Below are 11,017 nucleotides of genomic sequence, written 5' to 3'. Positions count from 1 at the left end.
CCTTTACCGACAAGGCGGTACTGTCGCTCTCTCTTCTCGATCGCCGCATTCTCCGTCTCTCTCGCACTAGTTTAACCGCAGCGATGCCACACAGTGGATGATCTCAGTTTCGACGCTTTTCCCGAGGAATTTCAATCGAGAGCGGATAATTATTAGCCGATAAATTTCGTCGAATTAAGTACGAGCCGCGAGTGTACAGAGGAAAACAGCAAAAATCTGAGGAAGCCTGGCATCGGAGCAGCCGGTGGAGGAGGAAACTGCCACTAATACAGTAAGCTGTAAAGTCGGCCATATTGCGCGCGGCTGCGAGAGAGTAGAGCTCGCCGAAGATTCCTGCAGCGCAGCAGCTTACGCCATATTTGCCGCAGTAGCAGTTCGGAGTTGGCTCTGCAATAACCTGGAGGTAGATCCCGTTGTGAGTGACCGAGTACCGCCGCACCGAGAGTTGGTAGCGAGACGAGAGCCGCGCGGCTTTTCTCTCTCTCTCTCCAGGAGACAAGCGCCGATCAACAACAATAACAATCAGCGTCGAATTACTTTTTCTACGTAATACACGCTTGTAACAGCTCCGTTTTGAGGCGAACAAGCTAGGTATGGACTCCAAAGGGGGAATGAAGACGTACGTGCGTAGGAGAAAGGGCGACAGCCCGAGCAACGTTATCATACACCTGAACGAGCTCTGTCGGCTCTGTCTGGCCAAAGAGGAGGAGATGGTGCCGATCTACGACGAGGACGCGGTACCGCTACCGCTCAGGATCATGGCTTGCGTTAACCTCGAGGTTAGGAAATTATATCCTCTCTCCCCCTCTTTTCTCTGTTAGGTACATTCTAGAACGCGTAGAAGAGTCGCGTGTGCACACACCGCGTGTGAGCGTCGAGTCCACGGGCTCGAAAACTATAGGAACCTAGTTTATCTCATTGATTCCCTGCCGTATCGCTGTCTCTTTCTATTTACTGACGCCGCGTATCGATTACGTTCTCTGCGCTCCGATTCATGAGAGACGGACGCAGAGCCTACTGCGCAAAGCAACTACCATCCTTACCGAGTTATCGACTTTCTGCTGAACGATATGCTATACGGCGCGCGGCAGCTCCATCGAACGCTGACCCTTTGCGCGACGTTCCTCCCTATCTCTCTATGCGCCTCGATGTTGCCCGACACCAGCGGTGTATATACAGGGACCTGCAATGCTTTAAATATATGGAACATCGCAATTTTACCTTGAATCGGTCCCGCTTTTAGCTCTGTTTCAATTACAACTGGCTGCAAGCTATATATGTCTATGGAATCGTTTTATGACGATTTGAAAAACAAAACTTTAAAACCGTATTGTTGAAAGAAAAAATACTGGGGTTATTCAGCAATGTTTATTTAGAAATTTGTCATCGGCGTATACAAATTTTACTTGTACAAGCTTTCTAGTTTCAAATTTATCTGACTTACCCCTTTTTAAAAATAAAAATGTCTTGGTCATACATTCAATTGTAATTTCATTGATGTTTCATCAACAGGTATACGAAGAAGATGGACTTCCAAACATGATATGCCACCCTTGCAAGTACCAGTTGGAAAAATCCTACCAATTTAAGAAGAAATGCGAAGCAGCTGATGCAAAATTGAGAAAACACGTCAAACTTATTCAACAACTCAGCGGCCAAGAGGATGACGATACCAGAAGCCAAGATTCCCGTTCAGAAAGTGAACACACACAATCTAGTGGAAAGTCTAGAAGAGTGAAACAGTTGTTGGCTGACTTGGTATCATCAAAACCAGATGCATCTAATAGCCAAGAAGAGGGTGATCCCATTGAAGTAACGGAAGAAGAACTTGTAGGCGGTTACATATTGGGAATGGGTGCTGAAAATGCTGACTTAGAAGACAATCTTTCGGAAGATCCAGAGAATATAACTTTAGTACCAGCTGAAGAAAGGTCGGCGAAAGCCCGCTGCACAATTAGAGGAACAAGAATCAAACAAGAGCAGGAATCGGATGAAGAAGCTGATGAAATTCAGAGAACTATTGTTAATTCGGATGGTCAGAAAATGTATGTGATGGAAATTCAAAGCCCACAACAGAGCCAGCCACAAATGCAGCAAACTGTACATCCACCTATTGGTAAGAAAATTTTAAATATTCTAATTCAAAGATGTATTAGTTTGATTTTGTAATTAACAAAATTTATCTTTGATTTCAGTTGAAAGTGGAGAAGAGCTCAAGGTATTCCAGTGTGACAAATGTCCTAAGGCCTTCACACGAAGAATCATGCTCAAGAGTCATCAGTCGGTGCACAGTACTCAAAGAGGTTTCACTTGCCAAGCTTGTGAAAAATGGTTCCCAACGCGATCTGCTTTAGTAAGACACGAACGTACTCACACTGGAGAGAAGCCGTTTGGTTGCAATATTTGCCATCGCGCCTTTGCTCAAAAAGAAATTCTCCTTCGTCATTTAATGACTCACTCTGGTCAAAAGCCCTTCCAATGTCAGCATTGCGAAAAAAGTTTCACTCAGCGCGAAGCGCTCAAGGTTCACATGCGCCGCCATCAAAAACTTAATCCAAATGACATTCAACTGCATCATTGTCAGTTGTGTCCAAAAGCTTTCTGCCACGCATCAGGTCTTAGTAGGCATTTAGTCACCCATACTGGCAGAACCTACAAGTGTGTTGAATGTGATAAATCGTTTACTGATAAGAGTTCCCTTTTGAGACATAGTCGTATTCATGCGCCCAAACCAATGATGACAAATCAAATTTAATTTTATTCATGGTTTTTTTACAAATATTTATCACACTGAACTGATTATCTTATGTACAGTAGTTTAGGTCTATGAACAATCAGTTTTTCAAATCATGTACATGCATAAATTTTCAAAATCCAAACAAAATGATTGTTTCAAAGCATACGTGTTTTGGTTATTTAACATTTGAAACGATGTTACATGGAATCCATATGCTTTTAAGATATATTTTTATAACATTGATAATTGTACCATTAGAGCCAATGTATAAATTAGTTTGAGCTTTTATTTGCTTAGTACTATATATAGATCCTATTGCTATAACTTTCAGTATGAGTGATTATAATATCCTATGACGTATTGTAATGCGATTCATTTAAGAAGGATTTTTTCGTTCTGAATACAAGATTGTGTGAATTCAACTTCTTAATACACGGAAAAACTTTTGGCACTCTGGGTAGTCCGAAACTCTTGGAGTCTAAGAGATTCCACTTTTGGACCTCTGGGGCCCTCATTCTGGCATGCCAGGCCGAGACGGGCCGAGATGCAGGCTTCCCCACCACCGTTTTCTTCGCGTGCGTAAACACGCTCGCGTGTTGGGGAAATGGCTCACATTCGGGAATTGGGCGCCCCCAGGGTTACAAGTTGGAGTCTCTGTACATCCGAGAATCTCGGATGTACAGAGCTTGCAAAATAATATAGCGTAGAGTCGCAACCGCGACGTGAGGACTCCAAATAAATTATGTGTATAATTTTTAGAGCTCCCAGGGTACCTAAAGTTTTTCCGTGTAGTTGTCAACAAAGTGAATTATTGCAATGATATAACGCACAAAGCCCGCATTGTACTTTGAGTCATTAATTTTCAATTTTAACAAGATTTTATTTCAGTAGATGTTTTTTGTACTCATTTTAATATTATATATTGATAATATTAACTTTAATTTTAATTTTTTAATTCATTATTAACAATATTGATGTTTTTACTTAATTATATTAGTACTAGACAGTGTATCAAAAGTTTCAAGCCTTTGTTCTTTTGCTAACAAAAGATATCTACTTGTCTTAAAAATTAGTGACTCAAGAGTATGACACTGATTATTACTTAATACTTGTAGGTCATCTGTGGAATTTAAAGTTAAAGTCAAATAAAAGCTCAAATCTAATAGCTAATTATAAATATTTACAAAGATTTTATGAACTTTTTTGTGTGAAAATCAAATTCTTTTATTGCAATCAGTTACAATCAAACTGATAAATAGCAGTGGCATCTTTCATAATTTTGTATATTAGCGCTCTATGTAACATTATAGATACTAGAAATTAGTGTTTTGCTTAGTGGTATAGTTTTTAAGTAAAAACAAAGCTTTGTCAAATAGAGCTTATTGATTAATTTGATAGAAAATATGTGTTGGCTAGTAAAATTTGCTTTGCTAACAGTTATTTTCAATAAAAGAAATAATGATTTTCATTAAAGGCCGAGTAACGATAAAAATTCGTTATTATATTCGATGGAAATGTATTTCAGACGCTAAATGATTAATGATATTATTTCATCTTATATTCTTACATGTAGTTATATCCATTTTGTATATGTATATATATAATTATAAATATATGAACTTTACATCAAACTGGAAAATACTATATGTAGAATTTGATATAATAATAATAATAATAATAATAAGTCGACATCTTTTGAAGGTCTGAGCTATTGGAACTTTTTTCAAAACAAGCTGGAAATATAATATAGAAATATTTATGAAAGTTTTGTGTACGAATAAAAACTATTCTAAGTAAATAAATTTTGCGAACAATAGTTCTTTTTATTAAAAAATCTTGCTTTTTATTAGAGTTTTTCTTGCGTATACGATATTTGTTGCCGATCATTGTGCAGCTTTGTGCACGCTAAGCCGCAACACATAGCGAGGGCAATGTTTACCATGCCGTCGAGTCGCGTGTACCAATTTTACATTTATTTTCAAATTGATTTAAATAAGATGATACATTCGTTTATTTTTCGAATACAACGATTGAGCTGACGCGCGATAAATGCCGATAAAATACGTATATCATGCTTGTCATTTTTCAGTTTGTCTATTAAAATTGTATAGTCACTTTTGTGTATGTCGATGCTCCCTCTTACTAAGATAAAAAATAAATCGCATCAAGTATCGCGCGCAGCATAATTCTAAAAACCTACATGTGAGAAACAGAGTTACTGCTGATTACTTCGGTGTAATGGTGTTTGTTTTTCCACATACTTGTATTTTTTTTCGCTTTGGTAGGCTGGGCAGGAGGGGGCGAGGTGGAACGAGAAATGCGCAAATGCGTTGTTTTTGTTTGATTATCTTAAATCTAATAATTAAATGTCACGTTTACATAGTAACTACTAAACTGCTACCACATAACTACGGGCCGTCGCGTCCCTCGTGCCGTACCTCCTTCCACTTTCATACGCGCTAACACTTCTACATCTACTGCATGATGACAACGCGGCTCGCGTGTTTTCTTGCCAACATATATATATTATATACACACAGACTTAATTCGATTACGCAACTGAACGTTATGTACTCTTCTGTTAGGGTTTTACACATGTTTTTGCTTATTTCCATGTCAATGTTTGGAGAGGAGAATAGGAGGAATCGACGGACGATACGCGACAAAGCACCATACTTCGACTCTCGCTTCCATGCTCTTCTTTTCACTCTTTTTAGCGTGGCAGCGCGCTCAGACCGTAGTTATTTCTTGACTGGCCGCACGCATGGAGCCATTGAAATTTGTACTAAATCTTGTCTACATTTCTGTTACTAGAGACGCGACCACGTGGAAAAATACAGTGCGCCACTCTCGCGCCGAGCGAACATCGACGGGGATTTAATTCTTCTGCTGCTCGTATAACGCGTCTAAAGTGGCAGGGAGTTTTTTTCTTTTCAAGTAGGAAATTCTCGAACGACACACGAGTTTTACGCACCTGAAGAAAGATCCGAGAAAAGAAGAGAGGTGAAAGGAAAGTTCAAAGAAAACGGAATTAAACAGACGGAGAAGAGGCCTCTTAAGTTAAAAACTTTAAACGATTTAGGGCCGAGTCTCTCATCAATCAAGGTTTAGGGGCTTTGGCTGTTCCCAACTAAAGCAGTCCCTGCCAAAGTGTCCATATGTGCTGGTCTGTTGGTAAATTGGGTTCCGAAGATTAAGTTCCCTGAAAACAAAGTAACACTCGTTGTACAACCAATTTTCATAACTTCAGTGATTGAATGCAATGAGCCAAATGAAATACTCACTTTACGATCTTTCCGGGGCGAAGATCGAAGTTTTTGTTTACTACTTCCAGAAGTTGCTTCTGTGACAGTTTAGATGTACCATAATCAAATACGGTGATGGACAACGGTTCTGCTACACCAATAGCGTATGATACCTGAAAAAATTACGTTATTTTTTATATCAAGTTATTGCAAGAGAGTGAGTTTCTAAATCTCGTAGCCAAACGCGATGTTTACCTGCACCAAGCAGCGCCTGCAGAGACCAGCTTTCACTAGAGACTTGGCAACCCATCTAGCGGCATATGCTGCAGATCTGTCGACTTTGGTGAAATCCTTGCCAGAGAAGGCTCCACCTCCGTGAGCACCCCATCCTCCGTATGTGTCAACAATGATTTTACGACCAGTGAGTCCTGCGTCACTCTGAAAGATAAATAATTTTGATGAGTTTAATTGTAAATTCTTAATTTTTTAAACGTAGAAAATTTGAAAGTTGTCATTTTCAGAGATGTGTTTCACATCATGGCGATCAAGAGTAGCAAATACATACACTAGGCATCATTAAATGACAAGTTGCACGAAAATCAAACTTTTTTTTTTAATCAATAAGGGTTTACCTGTGGACCACCAATGATGAAAAGGCCGCAAGGGTTGACGTGGAAAACTGTTTTTTCATCCAAGTATCGCGCCGGAATAACTTCTTTGATGACCTTTTCCATAACTGCCTTACGCAATTCGTCAAGTGTAACTTTCTCGCTGTGTTGTAGAGACACAACAACTGTGTGTACCCTGATGGGCACACAGGCTCCATGATCCATTATGTACTCGCAAGTAACCTGCAAACAAATTTGATATTATCAGTGATGTATTTTTTATTTATTAAGTAATTAAGTATATCATTGTGACATGATTTTGTTTTGTCAAGTGTCATTCTCAGAAATGTGTTTCACATCATGGCAATCAAGAGTAGCAAATACTTACACAGAGCATCATGAAATGACACAATTTTTGTTGAAGTAATAATATAAGAGTATATACTAGTCAGTAACTTGCCTGTGTTTTGGAGTCCGGTCGGGCCCACCATAGTTCTCCGCTTCGTCTAAGTTCAGCAATTTTCTGATTTAATCTGTGAGCAAGCACCACTGTAAGTGGCATGCATTCATCCGTTTCATCAGTGGCGTAACCAAACATTAGACCCTGTTATATTGAAAAAAAATTCCATCAGTATTTCTGATAGCGTCGGTGTTTACTAAATAATTTTGCAGAGGGCAAGAGATAATTGAGAAAGAGTTAAAAAAAAGTGAAATTATCACTTTTCTGCGGGTCACATCAAGTAAAAACAAAAATATTAGAGACAAATAAGTATTGGCCCAATTCTTTGACTTTTATTTGAGTTAATTTTAGCAAGCAAAGTATCATTCTCAGAAATATAATTCTTATCACGGCTCTCAGAAGTAGCAAATAAATAATTGCATCATTGAATGAAAAGCTTTGCTTGAAAATATTGTTTTACTAAACAGACATTGACTGAGTATTTATACGAGAACAAGCATAAATTAGTCAAAGAAAAGGTTGTATTAGATTAAAAGAAGCAGAAATTAGTGCCTTACAGAGCATAGAAAATATTAGAACAAATATTGAAAGATGAAAGAATGATGAAAATAATATTGAAAAAATGACCATTGTGCGACTGTTCTACTGAATTATAGGTTCTACATTGTTTTGAAGCCTATACATATATACAGCTACATGCATTATTAGGTTTGACCACAACTACTTTCAAACATATTATACATGGTTAACTACTGATCACCATTGGTTTTGTTTTCTGTAGGTTTGGTAAAAGAAGGAGCAGATTTATATACAAGAAAACTATAAGAAAAATAATTTAGAAAATAGGTGCAAATTAGAAAATTAAGGTGCTGACAAAAATATTAAACACAAAAGAGAAACAAAAATTCTAAGAAACAAAAGTCTTTTGTGACGCCAAATAACCTGATCGCCAGCACCAACTTCTTCATCTCTACGATTCTCGTGAACTCCTGCAGCAATATTTGGTGATTGAGCATCGAGTGCCAGTAAAATGCTGCACAACTTGTAGTCAAAACCTGCAGAAATCGAGTTACATCAGCTTCAGATATTCACTTTCTGAGTCTGGCTATTTCTTCTAAATTAAGGCTGCTCAGTATTACACGTTTATAATGGTTCTGGTGATTCAATTGACAGGTACGGGTACTTATTTAGAATAATAAGAGGCATTTCCCTAAAAAACTATCCTTTCTAAAAATGGATCTTCCTGCTTTATGAACCTAGTATAAGCGCACTTTTATCCCATTTGGTGGTCATTTAAATGTTTGCATGATTAAATGTTTTATATGATATATAATTGTTTCTTATAACTCTGCTGCTCTGTGGCACAGGCTGTGAATGGGTTAAGTACCTGATCACCCGCGCCCACGTCTTGTTCATCCCTGTTGACATGTACACCATCCGCAATATTTGGAGATTGTTGCTCGATTGCCACCAAAAGGTTCAAAGTACGCCAATCAAATCCTGCTACCACGATTACAGTTTTACGTTACATGTTCTAATGACAGAATGTTTTACTTTGCCAGATTCTCATTTATTTTACACACTGGTTTTAAAGATACAGATTGCTATTAAAAATGTCCAGTTATAAATTTTGTTGATAATTGCTTTTAAGTATGTATTGAATCATTTTACAAAATTTACTTTTCATTGAAAAAAAGGGCAAATATGTTGTTACTGAGAAAAGTCTTGTTTTAATTCAAATTCAAACTTGGTCTGCATTTCTGAGGTTCATTAGTAGGATTTTTTAGTAAGAGAACCGAGAACTGTGCCTTCAAACAGAGTTTCAGTGCCGTTTATAAACATCACCTTCTATTAGACTGTGTGTGAGAACTGGAATGAAATTGTGAAACTTACCTTTGGATGAGTCATCATAGCCAATGTGGTTGACGGTGTCTCGAACAATTTTTTGATAGTCCACAACAGCTTTGGAGGTAATTTCACCGCACAGCAGTACCATGCCAGTCTTTGTCACTGTTTCTGTAAGTACATAAAAAAGACTGGGTGAAGAAGAGCTGTAAACCCATCATTGGTACGTCACAGACACAGAGCTTAAACTTACCACAGGCCACCTTTGCATCAGGGTCCTGTCTGAGATGAGCGTCCAAGATAGCATCGCTGATCTGGTCGCACATTTTGTCTGCAAAGCAAAGGGAAAAGTACACGTAAATTCATAATTGCCTAGATTCAAATCAACCTGAAATAAATCCAGGGATCGATTCAGAGCTTTGGCCGCAATCTTATCAGCCGACTAATCTGAAAATCAAGAAACTTGTGCCGAAAAGTCTTACAGCATGTTTCGCAACCGTTGATTTGAGAAGGCCAGTGTGAAATATTCCTCGGCCAAGATAAAGATCGAGCAAGCCATTCATATCAGCGCAGTGATGTATACGGCGGAGAAAGGGAACGATTCATTGGAAAAGCCCGAGAGTGTAAGTAAAAAAAATGAGCGAAATCGCCAGCGGCCAATCTATCAGAGGCGAGCGAGCACATGGCAACGCTCCCTCGCACGGCTCTCTTTCTCTCTTCCGGAGGTCACGCGATCCCGAGGCTGTTGTACTGGCCGAAAAGCGAGAAAGATAGAGAGAGAGAGAGAGAGAGAGAGAGAGAGACGAGGCTGCATCTATTTCGCGGAGTGCGCTTCTGCTACGGCTAAGTAATCCGAGCTCTGCTCTACTCGCACACAGAGCAGCAGAAAGCGTGTGCGAGATAAGTGAGTATATAAGTATATGTACATCGAAAGAGAGAGAGAGAGAAAGACACGCGCGTGCGAAGAGGAAATATGCCCTCATGGCGGCACATAAGCGGCAGCGGCGTGCGCGCGCGTGCCTTCTTTTTCTAGCGTGTGTGTGCTACACGCCGCGCGCGCGCAAGGTATTCCTTCCGTTTTCCCTTTTCTACGCTACTTCGGAGACACGACGAGGCAGCTGCTTAGGAGCAGCGTTAACTCTGGCTTCTAGAAAGTTCGCGGCCCGGTTGTCTCTTTCAGAAATAGGGGATGAAAACGATACTCTCGCAAATTCTATCGAGTCGACGACAGGGGAGTGTGTGTGTGTGTGAGAGAGAGAGAGAGAGATAGATAGATCAACTCGCGTACCTGGGTGTCCCTCGCCGACGGACTCGGAGGTGAAGAGGAAGCTCGTGTCCTGCTGTAGCTCGGGCGGCGTGTGCCCGTTGGCGTAGCCGTTCATGTGGTGCGCGTTCTCCGGCATCCTGACGTCGTCCTCTCTGTTACTCAACCGCTGCTGCTGCTGCTGCTCCAAGTTGTCCGCCTCGTTGTTCTCTACTCCTCGTCGACGCCTCTTCTTAGGTCGAGCCTCAGCTACTGCTATCTCAGCCGCCGACACCGACTCCGTTTTTTCTTCTTTATATTATATTCGGCCCGGCCGCGGTAGCACAGCAGTCCTGCCTACTGTGTATATACCTCTATCTGCAGTCACCCTCTTCGATGACTGCGCTCACTGACGAGCACTCGGTAATGTAATATAATTACTTAGCGCGCGCACACTTGCGTCCGGGGACTCGTCGAACTCTGCGATGCTCTGCAGCGGAGAGAGGACGTTCAGGATATAATATAGGCTGCGAGTTACAGAGAAAGAGAGAGAGAGAAAGAGAGAGAGAGAGAGAAAAAGAGAGAGACTCGGAACTGCTAGCTCTGGCAGGGCCAAGCGTACGGTAGCAAAGTGCGCCGCTCTCTGATGGCTCTCTCGCTTTACTTGCCTCTCCCCTCCTCTCGCGCTCCCACTGCCGCGACTACGATGCTCTCTATATAGCTATAACGTGTGCAGCACTATATGTATGCGCTCGCTCTGGCGACTCGACGGACTAGGCTCGCTCGCGCGGGATGAAAAAGAGACTCCCCGCGCGCCGGCCCCCGTTATTTATAACCTCGGTCGGTACAGCCAAACGCCTCGGACGTCTTCGCTCATCC

At 40.6% G+C, this 11,017-nt stretch overlaps 2 protein-coding genes across 6 annotated transcripts; one reads left to right on the top strand and one right to left on the bottom strand.

Moving 5' to 3' along the window:
- The first annotated feature begins 60 nt into the window (after nt 1–60).
- Nucleotides 61–4,539, top strand: LOC100678397 (zinc finger protein with KRAB and SCAN domains 8). The gene is made up of 3 exons (XM_003427224.5): nt 61–779; nt 1,513–2,116; nt 2,196–4,539. Exons 1-3 carry the CDS (start codon nt 594–596, stop codon nt 2,753–2,755), a joined length of 1,350 nt encoding a protein of 449 aa, XP_003427272.1. The 5' UTR covers nt 61–593; the 3' UTR covers nt 2,756–4,539.
- LOC100121895 (S-adenosylmethionine synthase) lies at nt 4,536–10,946 on the bottom strand. 5 transcript variants are annotated; one of them, XM_032599393.1, is made up of 10 exons: nt 10,807–10,946; nt 10,184–10,628; nt 9,149–9,226; nt 8,944–9,066; nt 8,438–8,553; nt 7,051–7,194; nt 6,615–6,833; nt 6,238–6,420; nt 6,022–6,155; nt 4,536–5,939 (listed from the first exon to the last, which is right to left on the bottom strand). In XM_032599393.1, exons 2-10 carry the CDS (start codon nt 10,296–10,298, stop codon nt 5,834–5,836), a joined length of 1,218 nt encoding a protein of 405 aa, XP_032455284.1. In that variant the 5' UTR covers nt 10,299–10,628; nt 10,807–10,946; the 3' UTR covers nt 4,536–5,833. The 5 variants fall into 5 exon arrangements, with proteins under 5 accessions (XP_032455284.1, XP_032455286.1, XP_032455285.1 ...); XM_032599395.1 differs by having other exon boundaries at nt 8,438–8,550; nt 10,807–10,945; XM_032599394.1 differs by lacking the exon at nt 8,438–8,553 and adding an exon at nt 7,993–8,105 and having other exon boundaries at nt 10,807–10,945.
- Between the last annotated feature and the right edge of the window lie 71 nt (nt 10,947–11,017).

This window comes from Nasonia vitripennis, chromosome 4 (genome assembly GCF_009193385.2).
Source record: "Nasonia vitripennis strain AsymCx chromosome 4, Nvit_psr_1.1, whole genome shotgun sequence".
In the NCBI taxonomy this organism is placed as follows: Eukaryota; Metazoa; Arthropoda; class Insecta; order Hymenoptera; family Pteromalidae; genus Nasonia; species Nasonia vitripennis.
The sequence above is the reverse complement of the archived record's forward strand: the minus strand, read 5'-3'. Positions and strand labels throughout refer to the sequence as shown.